The following is a 22,422-nucleotide window of genomic DNA, read 5'->3' as shown; positions in this document are numbered from 1 at the left end:
AAAATGTCCATCTTCAAGTTCTGTGCTCTTCTGCACAAGCAGAACTTGTACTTGAGAACTTCTGGAGGCAGACAGCACCTGGGTTTTATATTGAAATCTTAAACTTTCCATGCAACAGCTAGAATTCAAATGAAATAGCAGTAGTTCTAAAGATGAAGGAGGGCTGGGGGCCTTTAGGGGGTTAGGATTTTAATTTTTTGCTTTGTGTTTTTTTTTTAATAGAGGCAGTTATTATTTTCATAAGAAGTTGTAGGTTACCTGAAATGCTTTATGTTAGATAGTTCTGTATTTGATCAACTTCACTGTGCGGATGTAAAGAAGAAACCAATGAAGGCCATATTTTGGGGGGGAGATACCTACATTCCCTCTGCATTAATACTGTATAGCTTTGTTAATTTTTACAATTTTTTATTTGAGTTCCAGCTGAAATTTATCTCATGTTGCTGTCTGCTTGTAACCTATTCAAATCCATTATCATCAAAATCAGTACTCTGTGTATTAAAAGTTTATTGGAAATGTCATTTTGTCTAGTTATAAAACTGATCACTGAAAAAGATAGCTGCATATTAAAACTTTAAATATATAAAAGGAAAGTAAAATGTGGCTTTTGTATTAGCCATTCAGGGATGTCTTTCTGCTGTATGAGATTTTGTTCAGTGAAATGGAACCATTCCTCAAAACATTTACGGGATGGCTTTATTTATCCAAGAATACTTGACCAAGTATAGGGCATACTGGATACGCATTCCTAATCTCAACCAAAGGGTAAAACATAGTGCTCTAAGGGAAAGCTGAAGCTGTCTGAATTGTATTTTTTATAAAATCTTACTTGGGGGAAGGGGGGGGAAATCTAAAATGTCAGTTGAGTTATGTTTTAAAGTACTCTCCTGCAGCAATCAGTGAAAGATTTGCTGTATTCCAGTATGTGCGATGATAGCTGCATGCTTTAGTGCACAGGGAGTTCAGATACTGGAATGATAGGTGCTTTGTGCCACTTAGGTGGAATGAATTGGATTTACCGCTTCATTATAATTGGTATTAACCAATTAAAGCTCTGTCTGAAGATGAGAAAGTTGTAAGTATATAGGACCAAACTCTGAACCTGGGATTTATCTTGTGAATCTTTTTGCAGACTAAGGACATTATAATGTTTAAACTTAATTTCCATTCCATTAAAATGTGGTGTACAAGAAAAAGGAAGGCTTTTACAGTATCTTTTGCAGTTCAGTTGATAGCCAGTCTGCACAGTGGAAATGAGGGTTGTTGGGATTCTGCCCTCCCTTGCACTAGGACTAGCTCTCATCTTCCCCGCACTTACCTGGTTGAGGGATCTAATCCAAACCAAAATGAATGTCTCTTCTTCTCCCTTTGCTTTTTTTCTGACTTGGTTCCCTGCCTGCGGTCAGTACAATGAGCTGGGAGCGCTTTGCCTGGCGTGCTGGAGGGGCTGGAGTGTGTGATCCCAGCAGTCAGACCTGATGGGTTTCTTTCAGCTGCTGCAGAGTTGCATCCTCAGTCCAGATATTTTCTTTCCTGCTATGATTATGCGAATATTTCTTCTTGAAACCACCAGAGGGAGTAATAGGGTCTTGCTAGTGTCCTCCCATTTTAGGACTGTCAAAGCAGTGAATACAAAGAATGTGTGTACTCTAGTGAGGTGTGTTCCAAATATATACAATTTCTGATAGAAAATTATTGGAGTAACTTTGTGTCTAGATCCTTTCCTGGCTTTGAGCTTTAAAAAAAAACAACTTCAAAAAAAATCTTCCCTATGTAGAAGTTTTCATTTGGGAAATCTACAGAGAAATTACTTATCTGTGGAATACATTACGGATGCACTGCTGGTCTTTACATCCATTTAATTTTTAACAGCTAACCTGTATTTATGTGAAAACAAGTAGATTAGTATTGATTGTAACATTCAGAAGAAAACTCTGACAAATTAGAGACTGAATTGAGTGAGAGATCAGCAAAAACGTAACTTTATTTGAAACTCTGACTGCTATTTTCAAATGATATTTAGTGAATAGGAGTTGCTGTGACTGCTTTGTGCTTTCCTTGCAGCTATATCTCAAATATGTAGCAGATGAAGAATAATTTCATAGAATCATAGAATGGTTTGGGTTGGGAGGGACCTTAAGGATCATCTAGTTCCACCCCCCCTGCCATGGGCAGGGACACCTCCCACTGGACCAGGTTGCTCAAAGCCCCACCCAGCCTGGCCTTGAACACCTCCAGGAATGGGGCATTCACAGCTTCCATGGGCAGCCTGTTCCAGTGCCTCACCACCCTCACGGTAAAGAATTTCTTCCTAATATCTAATCTAAATCTATCCGCTTCCAGTTTGAAGCCATTCCCCCTCTTCCTATCACTACATGGCCTTGTAAAAAGTCCCTCTCCAGCTTTCTTGCAGGCCCCCTTCAGATACTGTAAAGCTGCTATAAGGTCTCTGCGGAGCCTTCTCTTCTCCAGGCTGAACAACCCCAACCCTCCTCCTCTTCATAGGAGACATGCTTCATCCCTCTGATCATCCCTGATCTGCTTGCCACGCTTCTTCTGATGCAGCCCAGGACGTGGTTGCAGCACATTGCCAGCTCGTGTTGAGCTTCTTATCCACCAACACCCCCAAGTCCTTCTCCTAAGGGCTGCTCTTGATCCATTCTCTGCCCAGCCTGTATTTGTGCTTGGGATTGCCCCAACCCACTTGCAGGATCCTGCACTTGGCCTTGTTGAACTTCATGAGGTTGGCACAGGCTCTCAAGCCTGTCCAGGTCTCTCTGGATGGCATCCCTTCCCTCCAGCTTGTTGAGCACTCCACACAGCTTGAGGTTGTCGGCAAACTTGCTCAAGGTGCACTCAATCCCAACATCCATGTTGCCAACAAAGATGTTAAATAGTGCTGGTCCAAGAACCAACCCCTGAGGAACACCACTCATCACTGGTCGCCACTTGGACATTGAGCCGTTGACAGCAACTCTTTGAGTGTGACTATCCAGCCAATTCCTTCTCCACTTAGCGGCCCATCTGTCAAATCCATGTCTCTCCAATTGAGAGACCAGGATGTCACACAGGACAGTGTCAAATGCTTTGCACAAGTCCACGTAGATGACGTCTGTTGCTCTCCCCTTATCTACCAATGCTGTAACACCGTTGTAGAAGGCCACCAAAAATTGCACAATTTGCCCTTAGTGAAGCCACGTTGGCTGCTACCGATGACCACCTTATTTTCCATGTGCCTTAGCAGAGTTTCTAGGATGATCTGCTCTGTGATCTTACCTGGCACGGAGGTGAGACCGACCTGCCTGTAGTTTCCCGGGTCTTCCTTTTTTCCCTTTTTAAAAATGGGGGTTACGTTTCCCCTTTTCCAGTCAGTGGGAACTTTACCAGACTGCTGTGAATTCTCAAATATGATGGATAGTGGCATAGCAACTCATCCGCCAGTTCCCTTAGGACCCGTGGATAAATCTTATCAAGTCCCATGGACTTGTGCACCTTCAGGTTCCTCAGCTGGTCTTGAACCTGGTCTTCTCCTACAGTGGGCAGCACCTCATTCTCCTAGTCCCTGCCTTTACCTTCTCCACCTTAGAGCCCTTACCAGTGAAGACTGAGACAAAAAAGTCTTTGAATAATTTGTTGCTGTTAAGACTGATAGTTCTGGTTCCTGTCTTTTCCCCCCGCCCCCGATATCGACAAGATTTCATTGTCTGATGGCTTCAGTGAAAATAGGGCTGGTCATAATCACATCAATATATTGTCTAGATGGAAGTGTTAAGATATTGTTGGAAAGAAATGGATCTTTCAGAAGATGACAGCAAGAGAACTTGTTCATGAGACGCCAGTGATAGCTGTTTTCATGACTTGAAAGAATGTAGTTTGGATATTTGGATGGTAAGAGAGAAGGGGTTGTATTAGACAAGACCTTTGCAGATAAGGCTACAATGGCATGTAATGTATCATTTGAAAAACAGAGAGAGTGTGTGTGTGTGAGTAGTTGAAAACCGGAAGATGTTTTGCATTGATCAGAAAACTGAGTATTTAGGATGACCTAAATGTCTTCTTTTTTTCTTTATCTTAAAGAGTTTGCATGTGTGCTACATGGGCTTGCCAATATTGCCCAATAACACGGCATTGCCAGAAAGTTACCGACAAATCTACCTGAGTCAGTGCTGGGAGTAGCTGGAAGTGCAAGGTGTCACAATTTCAAGCTAGAAGTGAGTTGGCAGTTTAGAGTTGTCTATTTGGGATGTTTGGGTTTTTTCCCCTGGAATTCCCTTGTCAGTGCTTGAAACAGATAAATTCAGTCATTTAGCTGCAGGGAGAGCTAGTCTACAGGTTTGACCACTGGTTATGAGAATAGGAGTTCTGTTTTCTGATCTGGGCTTTTACTGCTTAAATGACTATAAACATAACTTTTCTAACTGTTGTAATGAAGACAGGCTGTACTATCTAGGAAGTAGACATAGAAACCCATCTAAACATGGTTTATATCTGTATGAAAAGGGGTATGAATCTGGGAAAGTTTCTGTCAGAGGTATAATTTCATTGCACAATTCAGCCTGCACAGCTGGATTTTGTTACATGGACACTTTTCTGAAAGTAGGAGAGAAAGGAGGAAGATGTAAATCACTATACTGCCAGTTTTTAATATTTCATAATTCCTTTCTTCTTCACTTCTTTTTACTTTCTATAAAGGTGTGGACTGCATCTTCTAAATATTTTTTCAAGGTATCTACAAAACTTGTTGAAGTGGGATATTGTATGCTTTTTTTTTGAAGGATTATTTTTTTCATACCATGGTTGTGTACTTTCTTTTGTGTGAGGACTAACCTGTTTTGTAACAGAAGTTGCATCTCATTTCATCAGTCAATAAAGCATTACACAAAAATGCTTTATTCTTTCCTCAGTTGCTTTGAATAACTAACTTTCTCCTGGTAATTCTTACTGTATTTGTTAATCCAGTGATTTGTTTTCTTTTCTGTTTCAGTCAAAAGACAAAATGATGAGAGGATCACGCCGAGGGTGTGTTAGACTCAGGGTAAGTGTTGTTTTATTCAGTACTTGATGACTTACTGCCTATTATGTGGCCTAATGGAGAGAACTGCAAGTAGGCTTTTGAGGTTTGAGCTCTATTCCTGACTCAGCAAAATACTGAAATAGTGAAAGTATTTAAAGAAAGAAAACATTAGAGGTCAAGTGACATGCTGTGCTAATTACATTCTGTAGTTTTATATATTGTATAAAAGCATACCTTTTATACATTGTGTAAAAAAGCATTACATCACAGAGTAAGATGGGTTAGTATATACAATTATTTTTAATTTAACAGTTGCTGTTTGTAGTTCTCATTTCTTTGTGTGAAGATATATATGTGTGTGTATATGTATGTTCTGTACCTACAGAAGCCATGGCAAAACGGCTTCCTTCTGATTTGCCTTTATTCTCTTACTGTGTCCTCCATTCTGCCAGTCTGGATGGTCTCTAGGCTGCCACTTGACTGTGCTTGAGCTTAGTGAAACCAGGGAGGACTGGAAAGGGAAGGAAGAACACAGCAGGCAAAGTTTTTGAAATATCAGCTGGGGGTGTGTGTGTACAAAATGGGGAAACAGAGGTAAGAAGATGCAGAGTGGGAAAGCTGAGTGTTACCTGTTTGATGCACTCTGGTTTGGGACATTTAACCTTGAATGAATGCTGCTGTTGTAGCTTGAAGGGACAGTACTGAAGTGAGCTGGGAATGCTGTAATGTCTTTGCACACTCCCAGTTTCTACCTTGTAGTCATACGCTTATCAAAAATACTTCTTGCACAAGTCCTTCTTCTATATTTTTTCCCATTTCTCATCGGATCTCTGGTTCCAGTATGCAGCGATCTTGTCAAGAGCTGATGTAAATAGGGGGAAGGAGTCAGGAGAGTAATGGGTATAAACGGGAGGATTTTGAGTCTTGGAGTAAGATAAGTCTAGGGAAGGTGAGCTGTGGTCTGACACACAATGTGATGAGTGTTGCAGCAGAACTCTGCTTTGTCCAGTTATTCCTTCCTTATGTTGTTAATCCTTTCTAGTCTTTCTCTGGGCCTAATAAAGGGGTACCAATAACCTTGTGAAACTCATACAGAGAATGTATGAGACACATACAGAGAATTCACCTGGACTCCAGATGACTTTTTTGCACTTTACCTTGTTTAATATATTGATACCTTAATTTAGAATTTCTTTAAGGGTAATGTAAATTTAAACCGCTGTCTAGAACATTACATTCCCAAAGATTCATGAGGATGTTTTTTGCATTGTGCAGAAAAATTTAGTCTGAGAAATCATGCCTGCTTTATTAGTGTTGTGAGCCTGTCAATGTGGAGGTTGGCCTCAGCCTGTCAGTTTAGGAAATATTAAAAGTGAACAATCTGTTCAATATTGCATGAACCATCTTTATATGTATTTAATATAAAACAATCTCTTTCTCTTCCCCCATCTACCACTCTCCCACCCCAAATTACTCTTTGGAGTTTTCTGAAGATCTGCTGACTCCCCCATCCTTTCTCTGAATGTGTGTGAGGTTTTTTTTGTGAGGGAGGAAGGAATCTTTCTTTTTTCTGCTTTTGTAAAGCAGCTCTTCTGGCAAATGACAGTGATACTGATAGCTGAACAGATGGGCTTGTGCAGCCTGAAATTCTATCAAAGAGGTTTTCTGTTTAGAGTAATTGTTGATTTGTAACTGTAGGTGTGAACATAAACAAACATGTAATTTAAGCAATTTGGCTAAAATACTTCCTTTTTCTTGAACGGATTTTTAAAAGCTCATTCCTCACCTTTTTGCTCTTGATACCCGTGTTTCACAGGCCTGAAGTTTCACCTGCAAATTCTTTTGTTGACTGTCACAGTGTATTTAGGAAGGTGTGTTTGTAGAGGAATCTATGTCATCTATACTATGCTTAGGTTCTCTGGAATATACACTTCAACTTTCACACTCTGTTTTCTTTTGCTTGTTCATATGTATTACCTGCATGACAACAGAAGTGTCTTCTATGCTTACGCTCAGACCTTTTGCCTTGCAGTTAGAGCGTGTGCACTTTATGTAGCTTTGTGCTGAGATCACACGGTGATGCGCTCTTCCTCCTCCTCAGTTTCCTCCCACCGCTTAGGATGGAGGCAGGACTTAGCTGTCCTAGTATGACCCTTTTAGCCTTTCGTTACTTTTACCTATATTCTTTGAGGAGAATATCTTTGTCATGTTCTTGCTGTCTGACTTAATAGTTTTGACATAGCTGGTGAGGAGAAGCCAGACCATGATTTTGTACAACTTGCAGTGATTTGTTCTGATTTATTGTGTAGCAAAACATGTACGTAAAGTGCCAGATGTTTTTTATCTATCGGTCTATTGAAAAAAAATTTAAATAATTCTGGCAAACTCAATCTGGCCCATCATGTCACTGGGACACTGCATGATTACCAGATCGTCTCCGAGTGTAATGGCTGGTCATCTGATTTTTGTTATGTCCCAGCACTAAAAGTATTTGGAATTATACTGGCTTGGGTGGACTTTTTGGCTGCCTCTTTTATAGTGATCACAGAACTGTCCTTGAAAAGCCTATATGGAAGATACTGTCTTGGAGCAGTTAAGTGGTACATTTTTGGCAGCAGAGGGCAAGGAAAACAGTTTGGAGCTATCCTTTCCTGCTATATAGCCTTGCATTACATATGGTCGGTGCTGTTCTTAAATAGGACCTGTTCATTCCACTCTGCCTTGTGGTGCCTGTGATAGTCCCAGCCATACGTGAGCTGGTACCATTGGCCAGAAGGCTCGTATAGGGGCTATGAAGAATGTGTGTGAAGATGATTGATTTAGATCCCTAAGGCTGTACCAAAACAATTCTTACATTTTGGCCAGCCTGATATTTACCTAATTCCCTGCTCTACAGCTGCTGTATGATACTTGGCTGAATGAAATGAAGCACTTGTTGGAATTGACTCACAGGCAGTTGTGCTACTATTACTTGCTGTTTACTCTGACAGTAAGGGAGGACTTTACCCTTTAAATATGTGCACCTTCCAGTGATGTCTTTCCGTTTTGTGGGAGGGGGAAGGATAAAACTGGTCCTGATGCTGTGTCTCCTGGAGAAGGAGAAGAGAAACTGAGTTAGTGATTTTTGAACTAAGTGTTTTCATTTCTTGGAGCTGGCAGAGGCATGGAATGGTTCTTTTTCAGTGTCGTCTTCTCCCGGTAAAGAACTGTGTTATTTATTAAGTGTTTGGTGGGGGCAGGAATGAAGAAGATGTGGATAGATTTGTAAATAGCTGAGCACAGATGGCCTTTAACTCTATAATTTATTTGCATTTCCTTCAGATAATTCATGAGGAATTAGAAGGCAATGCTAGCTGCTTTTGATATATCCTGTTGACTTACTGTTAATATTTGCTTAGGGACTGAAAATTAGATCATGCAGTGTACTAGTGACATGACATGACGGGCCAAATTCATTCTGCTTGAATGATTTATTTTTTTCATAGACTGGTAGATAAAATCAGGTCAGGAGCTTCTTTTTGTAGAGTATCTATGAATTAGTATTTTTATACATGGGAAGTACTTACAAGATATTGGTCCTCACTCTTCTTTAAAATATAGGTCGGAATGTAGTAGAAAACTGTTTACTATAATGATGCTGTAGCATAAAACCACCTCCATTACAAAAATAAAAGATGCATATTATTATCCAGAAAATCAGTTTTGCAAAATAATTACTGTTTTTTTCTGCAGCTAAAAATTTATTCTTTTAAAGAACTGAGTTGCATCCTATAATTAAACAGAGAATCTGCTCTTTACAGTATTCAGTTTGCTTCTAATTTGTCAATGCTGTTTAAATTCCAGTGGTGTAGTGATAGAGTGTATGCTGCTGATGTCACTGCTTGCCTTATCAGGATTTTGTTCTTTGTTTCACAGGGAGCTGTGATTGGTATAGACGATGAGGACGACAGCACCTTCACAATAACTGTTGATCAGAAAACCTTCCATTTTCAGGGTGAGCTGAAAGAAGAGATTGTTTTTTCTTATAATAGATTCCACTTGTATTTGATGGATGATTTTAAACGTTTGGCAACAGAACAGCATGAATGAGCACACTGAGAACATTCTGGATTCAGGGGTGCTGCAGGTTAGGCAGGGATTTACATCTGCAGTGGATACATATGTGCTAGAAAGCGACTGTAGCTCTGGCAGGATTTGGAGATTAAAAATGTAAAGAATAAATCACTCAAGGGGAGAAAGTAATGGGCTTCTGATTATGGGTTTTGCTTACAAAATGTTTCTGATCTTCGTTATCAAGATACAATTATGCATTTCTGTATGAAGAGAATCAAGACTGGTCTGAAGGTTGCAATTTGTATCCAAATAGAACTTAATGCTCAATTATGAGGAGACTAGAGGCAACATTTGGCTTCAAGGTGGAGCTTTGCTTCAGGATTTACCAGCTTGCATTCATTTCATCTACATTTCTGTGTCTTGTCTGCCAGTCACCATTTCTCTGCTATTATCCTTTTATTCACATTTACTAACACCAATGCCATCTGCCACTGCTATGTTTCGTCATTGCATGCTATGGTTCACCGGTAGAAAGGGTAAGGTACTATATAATTGTTATCTACTCCTTAAATTATTTTATCTATCTGCAGCTGTAGGACAAAATACTGTGATAATATTGACTAGAGAACTTCTGTTTTCTGAATGTTAAAATCCTAGGGAAGTGAGATGAAAATATTTTTCAACTAACATTTGTTAGTCCTTTTGCTTTTTCTCTAAAATGTAGTGACTAAATCATTTAATTGCTTTGCATAGAGCCGGAAACTGTAAATATCCAAGAGGCACATTTGCATGTAAGCAGTTGCATTAATGTATATAAACTGGAATTATTCTGTAACCTATATTGTACTGTTCATATTTTTAAATCAGTGATTTGGAAATGGGAGTTATCATTAATACTGCTGTTTTCCTGAGAATATTTCTAATGATAAATATTAACTATACACCATATTGTCACTGTCATCTGTATTCCTTGTGCTACAGTTCTTCCTAAATGCTGCTGCTGTACTCTGGCTTTTCACTGCATTAAGCCTTATAAACATACCTTCATAATGCTGAGCTCACAGCAATAGTTAAATCTACTGTTCCCAAGGATAACTGATAAAATGCAACCTAATTGCTAATGCAGTAATTGAATACCGTACTGTGGCAGTCTTTCAGTACGATGAAGCTAAATACTGCTGAATATTTGAGAACTTGATACAGGTACATCTAGAAATCTCTCATCTTTAGTTACTAAGATACAACTTTTTTATATGTCTTGTTTGCACTGAATCCTTATGTGCTATATTCTTTTTTGGGTAGTCAGATGTCTTAAAAGGAGACTGATAGTATTTGATACAAGTAATGTTCTGCTCTAAGTAATATTGATAATTTTTGAACACCAGTTTTGTCACATAACATCTCATGCTTTATAATCTCAGTTTATGGGCATTTCATATCGGGTCAGGATTCGTGTATGCTCCTTTAGTGTAGAACTAAGATGTTGTACACTGTTTTCTGTATTATGCTTTTTCTATTAGCATATTATGAAGATAACATCCCTGATATCCATCAAATTGTAATGATACAAGCACAGCGTTAGTATATGTGTCTGTAAAGCAAAAATGTAAAAAGACCGGTAAGATATTAGTGCTGGGATATTTCAGTATAAAACAGCTCTGTTTGGTTTTTTATACACAGTCAGATAGAGCTTTTGGTCTGCTAGATAGTCATGGCTATAAATACATTCACCCTTTTTAAAAGAAGTCTTGTACAAGAGAAGACTCCTTCAGAAATGGCAACTTCTTAAAAGATAAAATCTCTTTCTGCCTGCCTTCATTCTCAAAGACAGCCAGAGATCCAAACAGTGTGGAGCCTAGTTGGGAAAATGGCAGAACTTTAAAAATACCAAGATTTCAAAGATCTGCTGACCTCTGTGTACGTTAGGGTCCCATCTGCAGTGGAATGGTTTCTCTTTGAGGCTGCAGAAGAAAAATGTTTTCTTGTGCTCAGACTTCGAGCATTGGTTGGTGAAGACGAATCTTCTTTGGCCTCAGTGAAATTTTGCTGACATGCAGTGATATAATTTGAATTTGGGAAAAGAAGGAAAAACTTCTTACTGGGTTGATTAATTATTTCTTAATGTTAATTGCTCAAAATTGCACATCTGTCTAACACTCCAGAGATGTAAAGAATGAGATAAAGGGCAAATAAGTCATTTAAAGATGTCTGATCAACTTCTCACAGGGATGTTGTTTCTATATGTATGTGTATGTGTGTAAGTGAATTTTTGAAGCGCTAAACCTCCAGCATCTCCCACTAAGATTTGCCTGTCACTGGATCTTGGGAAATTCTGAGTCTTTCCAGTGTGTAGTTGATATTTTGTTGCTGCCTCTGACAGTCTCCCTCTATTCTAGTTGCAAATCTGCTTCCTAGTGGCCATCTCTGTATTGAATATTAGTAAAAGTTAAAAAGTTATTGTTACAAAGAATATACAGGCTTTGAATGATGACTGCATACATATCAAATGGTATCTATATCCTTGGTACCGGGGTGTAAAGGAATGAAGTGAATTGAATAAATATGGGTAGTAAAACAAACAGCATGTTTTAGTTTTGTCAGCTTAACTTTAGCTCTGCCAGAGCACCCAGCAGATTTTTTCCCTTTATTTAATTGGTCCGTACAGCTGTATTGATACCTGTTCACACTGGAGGCGGAAGGGAGGGGTAGAATGTCCACAGAAATTTAAAAATGTATTTAAAAGTAATGTATTTCATCTCCCAATTGGTCCTTGTTTGGTCATACTGTGTATCCAGTTTCATGGCTTGATTCTAAGGCTTCTGAATTAGGTAGATCTCAAAGCACTCCCTCATGGGCTTGTTCAGATTAGATGCAAAAATCCATTCAAGTTGCTGCAAGACATTTGGGATAATAAGGTCTAATGTACCTTCCTGTCAGGAAGCTCTTTCTTGATAATACATTTTATCTTGCTGTAATACATGTCCATATTCTAAATGATCCATGACCTTCGAGCACTGTGGTGTTTTTGTTTTTGTTATGACATCTTCATATCATCACCTAGCTATAAGCCCTTTCCATTTGGAAAGTCCGTTCTATCCTTCGTATCACTTAGCTGCTCTTTCTGCTCACTAAGGTACTCGTGGCTTAAATTCAAGAGTGGGAACATGATGTTCAAGGTAGTCTGTCAAGGGTATTGTTCCCTTCTTGATATTTGAATTGCTGTCTAACCTGAAGCAATAATAGCTTTTATTTGGACTGAAATACTTCACTAAACACACATTGTATGCAGCAACAAGAATTCAGATTTTTAAACTCCTACCTGAAAATCTAGATCTTATTCTTACAGCCTGCAGCACAGTTCCTTGGAAGGCAACTCAGTCTTGTCTCCACTGTTTTCTGTAATAAAGGATTGAAAGATTGGAAGCAGTCCAGTGCATTGATCTGAGATGATTTTGCTTTAGCTTTTGTCTTTCCTTTCCTATTCCTGCCACAAAAATATCAGAGAAATGAAGCGTGAATGTTGCCGTGCAACTTATTCTCCTGTTACATGAAAGCTGTTGGCTGGTAAAGGTAGATTTCTCCTTCTTCCCCATCCTGCCCCAGTTTCTAGCTTGATTTGTGACTGCCTACCACCCCAGCTGAGAAAAGAGGGGGATACGCACAGGTTGCCTGAATGTTAAAAAAGCAGGGAATTTCTGTTAATGTGGGATGCAGCTATTACTAAGGATATACTGGGGTCCACAAAGGCCTTAGTTGCTGAGCAGAATCAGAATTTGAGATTTGAAGTATTTGTGTTAATTATCCAAACTAAGTATAATGGCTTTAGACCTGCATTTCACCACTACTTGGGGAAATAGTCAATATTCATAATCTTCTCTAAAGCCTTACTGTTGTCCATCGAATAGATCACAGGAAGCTGATTGCCCTTGTGGTATAAAGAGGCACTTTAGACTATCAGATTACTCAGTTTAAATAACGATTCATGAATTGCAGCCTTTTCCCCAAAAAGTTTTGAGAGCTTTTTTAATTTGAAAAATGCCTAGAAAGAAATTTTGGTGTGAAATCTTGGTCTGTGCTGGTTTCCTCAATGATGCATATAACTGTGACTGCATCATTTGCCCTAAGCTAATGTTTTCCAGGGTCTTTTGGGGTTCTGGTAATGCTGAAACAGTGAATTCCTCTATGCTATGCTCAACGGTGCGTTTATATTGCAGAGAAGGATGAGCAGCTATGTGAAACTTCGAGCCCTGTCTCTTCATACATTTCCATCAGAGCTGTGCTGCCTGTCCTCCTCCCTTTTCATAATACAAATGTAACTTCTGCTTTGTGATCCTGACCACATCTGTGCTGCACAAAGTTCTGGGCTCCATCTCATCCTCTCCCGGTTGGCAAAACTGCAAAAATTCCTCTGCGAACCACAACTACGTTTAGCTTTTGCAGTATGAGTTTTCCGTCTTCCTCTCTCTTCTGTCTACCTGCTTTTTGCTACTAATGTATTATACTAAACACTCTGAGCAGTTGAAACTTGCAACTGGAGCGCAGAGAATGACGCGTGGTTGTGCATTTACGGTTTCATGCAGTTGCTTCTTGCATCCGCAGCATCCTGTATTATAAGTGTCTATTTTCTAATCATACCATGAGTATGCCATTTTTAATGGGCCTGTCTGCACTCAATTTTTACGGTCATATATAAACACCTCTTGGTTTTCCTTTTCTTGAGGTTGAAGTAGCAGATTTCAAAATGTATGTTGAACTTGAGATTAGCAAAGAAAATAATACCTTGAAACAGTATCTGTGTGATGTGCCCAGTTGTTTTCTTATTTCCTTCCTCTGCAAGGAACAGCATATTTATTGCTTGTTACTTTTGGCATCAATGTGAATCTATTATCTCAACTGTATATATGATACTTGGCCACTATTTGGGAAAGATGAGCTTTGTCAGTGTGAGAAAAAGGCATATTGAAAGGGAAGAAATGGTCAGAAAAGGTCTCACTCTAAGGAGGGGAGGGGTATTGAGAAGTTCAATGCTCTTTTCCCTCTGTTTTAACAACAAATTCCAATTAGCAATAAACTTGGGTTTGGCCTGTTAAATTGATACCTGTATTATCGGCTAAGAAAAACAGTTATATTTTTGTTCTTCTGGTTTTTTGTTTGTTTTTTTTTTTAGTTCAAGCCAAAATATGTTTTCTACCTTAAACTAGTAGTTTCTGACCTACTTCAGTGTGATCTGCAAAGGCTTTTAGACGCACACATACCTTGAAAGCCATTTCCACAGTCTACTATATAAAGTATTATTTAGTGTTACTACTATTATTAATAATTAAATATTGACATTCTCTAGTGAAAACCCAGATACTTGCAGATTGTCTCACATTCAAAAATGTTTAATTACTAAATTACACATGGTGTATGAATTCCCAGAGAGAGCTAATAGCATCTCGTTCGTTCCTTTGTCATGCAAGTTTCCACCTGAAAGTATGTTTATGGGCTGAATATAAAGCTTGCTAAAAAGCTTTTGAGCTTAGGTAAGAGTGAAGCAGCAGTTTAGTTGGTTTCTCAAGATCACAGATTAATCTTACTAATACATTGTACACAGGAGAGCATTTGATGCTTTTTCTTTGGGCAAGATTAGACTTTCTCTCTTGTGACTGCACTGGAGCCTTTGGTAGGTCCAGGGAGAGCCGACTGGTCAAACACCTGCAGAACAAAGTGAGGGTTGATTTTCGTGGGTGGGTGGAGAATGGCATTGGGAGGAAGATTAGTAGAAGGGGGAATAAGGATTGTGACAACTCCACAGTTACACAGAGGAAATAAGGTACTGAAACTGTGTTCAACCTACTGACAGATACGGGAGCTGCATGTGGTGGAAGGGTATTTGTAAGCAATAAAACTATAGTGTTTCGGTAGGCTTGTATGAAACTCTGCTTCATCTTGCCTGCTTTTCTGTGGTTTGAAAGTCCTTCAGTGACTTTAAAAAGACATTTATTTAGCCGTGGAACAGCCCATTGATGTGTGACTTTTCCACCTTATTGCGCACTACTGATAAAATCTCTCTCGGTTGAAATTGGTGGCAAAAATCCTATCAATCTAAATCAAGTTGGAATTTCACCTCTATCATCTGTTTATTTACATGTAAAGATACTACATTACTTCTGCAGTGGTTAAGAAAATACAGGAATTTTGCATAAAAATCAGTGGAAGTTTTGTCAGAATGAAGGCTGCATAATTGACTCTATTGACTCTGTGGGTGTAATAGACTTTTTTACTGAGTTCTGCCTGTAAGTAGGTCACAGTGAATGAAAATAAAATATGCATTTCACTTTGTGACAGTATCGTGTATTTATAAGTAATCTAGTGATTTTTTTTTAACTAATTCCTGAGGTTTTTCTTTCATCCTGATGCCCATGTAGATGCACACAGGAAAAAAAAAAAGCACTGGTATGCTAATTCTGAGGTGATGTGTTTTGTATATTCTTGTCTTCCAAGTGCAGCTGTGCATGACCTAGAAATGCTAGTGGTAAATGCTGTATCGTGGAGCAGAGTTGTTAAACTTGTTTGTATCTAATCTTTAGATGCTATCAAGCTTAGGCTAGGAAAAGTAATCTGTTTTATGATGTACTTTAACATTTGGTATACGTTATATAAACACATATAATCTCTTCACAACAAAGCAAATATTATAGAAACTCTAAATTACAAAATTTATTCTCTATTTGGGAAATTAATAGAGGCTGAGAGCATTTAATGTAGTTGATTTCATTTGCCTTCTTATCCTCATAGAATAGAACTTTTTAAAATCCCTGCCATATCTGACTTAGCAGTTTGGGAAATTCAGAGATAAGGGACTATTTTAGGAGTTGTAAAACATCATTTTTCTGAATTACAGAAATTCTTCAGTAGAAGCAATGATTCTTGTCGTTAGTACGTTTTTATTCTATAATTTTCTCCTTGGTAAAATAATTGCTTTTCTTTCTTTGTACCTCCTCTAGGAAAAAGTTCAGAATTTTTTTTAGTAAAAAACGGATGTTAAAATATCTTACGAATAAGATTGTAAAAAATGCACGTCTTTAAAAATATTGTTGTATTAAGTCTCACTGTAATGCAGTTACATACTTTTCAAGTGTGCTTCTCTGATCTAGTCATAAATAGGACTGTGATCGTGTTAAGTACCCTGTGGTTGTCTCACACATGCCTGAGATATCACAACAAATTATACACGTAGCTTTCGAAGGATGTGCTATAGACACAGAAGGGTGAAAAGTTAAGCATATGGGAACAAATTGTAATCTAGCTCATAAATACTAGTTCTACTAGAAAAATGGAACACTAGCTTGCCTGACATAATCATGGTAAATTTGCAGTGTTTCAGCCATTAATGATTCCAACGTCTTGCATACAGCAGTGAATATATAGCTCTATGTGGATTTAGCTGGTTCTGTGTGCAAATGTTCACTGGTAAATTGCAGGAAAAATTGAGTTAATAATTCTGGCATTTAAAATAGAAAAAAGCACAGGGACTGTTACTGTTCTCTCAACTGCAGACAGTATTCAGATTTTTGTGGATAGTTGATGCCCCAGTAAAATTTGAATTTCAGCTGACAAGGTAATTACTGCATTAACTCACCAGACTAAGAACCACAGTGAATATTCATGTAGTGTAGTGGGCTCCTCTATTTAATTTCTTTTTCTAATTAGTGTAAAAACATTTGAATCTCTTACAAACAGCTAAAGTAACACCTTTATGCTTTTTAAATGCCAGCTATTTCTCATGTAGATGTCTCAGTGTTTCTTACTTGTCTTTTGTAATAGTTATTCTAGAGTCAGCCAAGAAATATCTAACTCGTTTCTCTCTCTTGCGCCTGACCCTTCTTCCCTTTCTAGGATTTTTATGTCAGGCGGGACCAGATACCATCCCTCCATTTTTATATAAGCACAGATACTAGTGAAAATCCTTGGACTAGATAATAATTGTCTTATCCCAGATATGTTGGCATAAAGACATTCTGGAGTGGCTTTCCTATAGGAGTAAGGGGGTGGCAGTGGAATTAACTTTAAAATGCAGCCCGATCAAGTAATGGAAAAGGTTGGCGTGACTTCAGGGTACTTGAGACAGCAACACAGGATGAATGAGCAAGGCGTTCTTGTCGCCTATCTCCTGAAGACAGGGTCCAGCATTTGCTGGTGCGGAGTGGCTATTACGTTGTGTGCATCACAAACTTTTTTAGCTGAAAAGATATTAGAGCTTTTTCTTTGGCCAAAGTTGCCCTCTTTAAATGAAAACAGCTTGGATATCTAGCTTTCCCTGCAGATGGGTGGATAATGATCTCTGACCATTGTGTGTAGGTTTTTCCCATAAATTGTTTCTGAGTGTGCTGGCTAATCTCTTTTTTGAATGTTCCCATTGATTTTTTTTTTTCATCGGTGATCTTTTGGCAGCTGTTCAGTTCTAAATCGCTTTTACCATTAGAGGGCTTTTACTTGCACCTAATCTCACAGCAGCCATTTTGATTAGATTTAATATAACTTTCCTCGCAGCTTGCTTTACTAAAAACTGCATCCTACTGTTTTCTGCATGGTTTTCTTAAAAGAGTGTATGGAGAAGAGCCAGGAGGATCTGCTGTTGATGATAGTCTGAAAGTTAAACCAGTGTCCTGAACGGAGAGTGCTTAAACAGTTACAGTGGTGTGTGTTTCCCTGCAGTAAGCAGTCTTCTCATGGCAGCATTCCTGGATTTATTGTGGCTGAGGCTTTTTCTTAATTGATGAGATTCATGTTTTCTACCTAAGGATTGATCATGCTATGCCATGAGTTTGCAATGTGTAGTATACAAGGAAAAAATACAGCTTTTTTCCTTCTGGTGAACCCTGGTAGGAAGAGCTATAAAAATGGTTATTGGAGGAATAGAAGCTTCAAAAGTTTAGTTTATTTTTGAGCATGGGAAAGCCAGTTCATTTTTTGAACTGTACTGATTGGTTGGTTTCTAGGTCTTCCCTGTTGCTGTGAGCCTTCTCTGTTCTGTTTGTGCTTCATATACAAGTCTTAATGTGATAACCTTTATTAATGGGCTACTGTATATTGAGATTAGTATTGAACTAACAGAGTGACCTCTTTTTGCTGGCAGTATGGAAGGTCATAGGAAGTCTGTTGCAATACAAGGATTAATTCACTGGTCTGCAGCTTAATTGTTCCTTTTTTAATTTAAATAATGGTGGGCAAAAAACTTGAACACATGATTTTTGTATCCCGCGAATTACTTACTAGCTTCTCAAAGACTTGTACCCCAGTTCCCCAGTAAGATGTTCTTTGGGACTGGGAGATGGTTGATTAAAAAAACCCACAGAAAACCAGAATGCAAAACCAAGAAATATTACACACATTGAAGTATGTTAACCACTGCCACTTTGAACACACATTTGAAAAGCTGAAGTATTTGAAGTACTGATAGATGAATGACACAGGTAACTTCATATGTTTACTGTTCAATGGTGACTGGTGTAAGAGGCGTAAGCTTGATTAATATGTCTGTCAGGACTAGGCAAAGGGGCCTGTGCTCTGTAAGCAGAACTAAAGAAGCTAATAAGCATTAAAATTATAGTCGAGGGAAATACACCTGATTCTAATTGACTAATTCAGTAATTGAAATTAGTGTTAAAGTGTATGCTGTGCTGTGAAAAAGGAACAGGGTGTTTGTGTGTGTATAACGTGAAAACAAAAATTACAGTTTGCACATTGCAAAATATATTTGGCTTGATGCAGTCAGCTTGGCAGAGTTCACGGGGTTTCTGTCCCTTCATCCTGTCTGGTTGCACTGCATTATAAACTTCTACTCAGCACCTACTTCAGATTTTCAATTAAAATACAGAGAACTAGCAGGAAGAGCCCTTGTAAGTTAGAAGTTCTTTCTAATGAGCTTTTGAGAATATTACAAATGGCAAAATCCAGCTTTTTAATACTTGGTGCAGTTCCTGCAGGACAGTTATTTACCTGCTGTTCCAAGTAACATTTAATTACCATAACTTCTTCCTACAGGCTTCCTTTGTGCATATGAGAGCATTTCAGATAGTCACTTTCCCTTATGTGTCATTTTTATTTGTGCAAGTTAATGGTATCATTACCAGAATATCTGTGGCAATTGATCACACTTTATTATTTTAAAAGACAATGAATAGGGATTGACTTGTAGTATCTGTGAAAATATGTACTTTTTTTAGAAAAAAACTAACTAGATTTCAAACTAGGTTTTTATTTTTACCTTGTGTCTAATGGAAGTTTTGCCCCACTACTTTGTGAGGTTACCTCATCAGTTAGACTGGAGCAAGTTTCTATATTAAAAAGACGTTCTCACATACTTCTCACAAACAACTAAATTGTCAGTTCTTTCCTGATGGTTTTGATAATTTGACATAATTAGTGTATATATACTGAAGTAAACAATGCAGTATGTTTATCTTTATATTGATAGGGTTTTCTCTGGGGAGTCTGGAAAAATTTACAGCTTCTTCCTCCAAAAGGCAGGGAGGAGCATGAGAGAGATTCTTCTATGGATTTCTGGTTCTCCCTCCCTCATCCCTTCCTCTGGCCAGTGAAATAACCATTATAGTAACTGATGTGTGAAAAAGTAATAATTTCCTAAAGGAGGGTTTATTTAACATATTTGGAAGACTTGTGGTGGTTTTGAGTATGGATGGGTTTGAGCTGCAGAATTCCAAAGAATAAAAGCAGTGGAAACATAAGGGTGAGAAAGGGAACACTGAAAACAAAGCATTTTGAGGCTGGAGAGTACATGTCAGTATAATAACTTACAGATATTTCCTCTGAACTCCATAACAAATAAGTCAGATAGGAATCTTAGTTCCCTGATTCATAATAGGTGCTAGCTTATTTAAGCTTTCCTTGCTTTTAGCAGGCTTCCTGTTTCTTTTAAATACCTTCCACTTGAAAAAGGAACTAGAAACAATTGTCAATAGCTATTCTACATCTGTATATGGGCCAGTTTGTTCACAGTCTATTTAACGCCTATGGATTTTTCTCTTCTTTCTTCCCCTGGAGTCCGCTGATTCTGTCCGCTCCTGTGTTTTTTAAACACTCTTAGAGCACAGCAAGGAGCTCTTTCAAACTAGCAAAGTAAAGGAGGCATGGCTGTACTGGGGGTAGGCGGGGAGAAAAGCATTATTGGGGGTGGAGGTGATGGTAGTCCTTAGTCTGTTTTGATCTGTTCTTCATCTTCCTTCTCCAGCTCCTCTTCTCTTCCTTGTCCCCCAACTCCTGAAAGCCATCCACTGCATCCTTTAATCATCGCTTAATATATTGCTTTCTTAACTGTCACTGTCTGCAACTGACAAGCATAATCATCATCTTTTGTCATTACTTCCTGGCATCGGTTCTTAATTAAAACTGTACTGTGGTCTGTTGCAGAAGTATGAAAATGTTATTGTGTGTGTTGTCATTAACATACAATTCAGGTTCTATTCAGTTATAGAGTATGATTGCCTTGAGTTTAAAAAACATTTATTATCTATTTCAGATTATTCTTTGTGCTTCATTATTCACACTGGTGACCTGTTAGAGTTGGTGTTTGTCCTGTCTTATGAATCCATATCTGAAAGGCTAACTTATTCAAAGTTACTGTGTCTACGGTGAAGTAGAATTACTGGGTAATATATTACAGGTTGAAAAGCTTCTCATAATTAAGAAAATTTAAAAATGACTGAATTAAGTGAGGAATGTCTGTGCAAACTCTTTTCTGATGTATGCTCCTAAAGACAGACAAGAGACAGATAATCACAAATAGCAATAATGCAGAACTTTCTTATATTTGTCATATTCTTATATTTATGTCTAATTTTTTTTATTTGACATATATGGTACAGAGTCATCAGTATACAAAAAATTCTATCAAGGCCTAAAAGCTTTTTGCATGCATGATTATTTAAAACATCTTTCCAGTACTGTCGAGTAGATTAACACAATAATGTTACTGAGCTGTAAGCACAGAAAAATAAACAGGATATTAAGACAACTGTGGAATTATGTCCTTGGTGACTTAACAAAGTTAGTATGGTTTCATTTCTGTATTTAGTGAGGACATCAGATCTGTGTGCTTATGGCTTTTAGTATGCTGCATATAATTTAACAATATCTCTTGAATACTTTTTCAGCTCGAGATGCTGATGAGAGAGAGAAGTGGATTCATGCTTTAGAGGACACCATTCTCCGCCATACCCTCCAGCTTCAGGCAAGTTTCACTTTTACTTTTAACTTGTTTTACTTTCTTCTTTTGAAAACTATGAATTACTAGCATGACTGCTAATATCAAACAAATCCTGTATAACATCTGGTAATTCTATAGCCTATACAGTCAGATAGATGTCAGTATAGTTACCTGAGATTAGGTTCAAGTCTTTCTGTTACTATTTTCTTGTCTTACCATTATGAAAAGTCAGTATAAGACTTCCCTTTATTAACTCATATTTTTAATTGGTGGTTCCAGACTTACTGTTGTACATTTAGTGGTTTTTTTTTTTTAACTGGGAGGTAGTCCTTTTTGGGTCAAGCCTGTTTTGTGCTTGTATACCACCTAATTTTGAAATTAAAATGAGACAGCAGCATTGAATCTCTTTCTGGATGAATGAAAAAAAAGGTAAATAACTTATGTTTGAACCCACTGTGTAAGCTGAATATTGTCAGTTTTCTGTTTCTAAAAACAGATGGTTAGACTGAAGATAGTTCTTAGCACTAGTTATCTAAGATCAGTTTCTGGTGACGTTCTAGCCTTGGGCACGTGTATAAGACTGGCTAAATCTTTATTTTTGCCCTGGAGGGAAACCCAAACTCTTCATGAAAGGGATTTTCTCATACTTGGTTCGTACCGCAAAGGTGTCTGATGACAGTATAGAAATCTTAAGCCAGGTATTCATTGTTTGTGTTGAATAAAGGTTTGGTATGCTTTCGAGCATGGCAAGAGAATTAGGTCTCTTAACGATTGATGCTATATGAAGAAAGATACATTAAAATCCCTAATATCACAGAAAGAGAAGAAGCTTATAAAGAATGATTTATGTGACATTTGCCCAATCTAAAGAGTTAGAACAAGCCTGAATTTATCCCATCCAACTTTAGCAATTGAAGAATTTACCGAGACTACGCCTCCTTTACACAACGTGTCCCTCATGGGTCAGGCCGAGCGCTCTGTCACCGCTCACCTGCGGGGCGCTGCTGCCCCACCCGTGGGACGTACCGGCGGAGCCAACAACCTCTGGGCTCAAGTTAAGGGATCTGCCAGCAGGGCCGAGCGACGGCTGGCAGCCGGGGCAGAAACCCCTCACTGTTGACAGCCGGGCAGCTCGGGCAGCCCG

General features: G+C 38.3%; 1 protein-coding gene across 2 annotated transcripts in view; it reads left to right on the top strand.

Annotated features, from left to right (window-relative positions):
- The first annotated feature begins 4,978 nt into the window (after nt 1-4,978).
- OSBPL9 (oxysterol binding protein-like 9) overlaps nt 4,979-22,422 on the top strand; it is a 55,686-nt gene continuing 38,242 nt past the window's right edge. For both annotated transcript variants that reach the window (XM_009884625.1, XM_009884624.1), the window contains exons 1-3: nt 4,979-5,035; nt 8,930-9,008; nt 21,226-21,302. In XM_009884625.1, coding sequence (XP_009882927.1) covers nt 4,997-5,035; nt 8,930-9,008; nt 21,226-21,302 — 195 coding nt within the window. In that variant the 5' untranslated portion in view covers nt 4,979-4,996. The remainder of the gene's footprint in view (nt 5,036-8,929; nt 9,009-21,225; nt 21,303-22,422) is intronic.

Source organism: Charadrius vociferus, unplaced genomic scaffold, assembly GCF_000708025.1.
Source record: "Charadrius vociferus isolate BGI_N301 unplaced genomic scaffold, ASM70802v2 scaffold163, whole genome shotgun sequence".
Taxonomy (NCBI): Eukaryota; Metazoa; Chordata; class Aves; order Charadriiformes; family Charadriidae; genus Charadrius; species Charadrius vociferus.
This window is presented reverse-complemented; position numbering and strand designations above follow the sequence as displayed.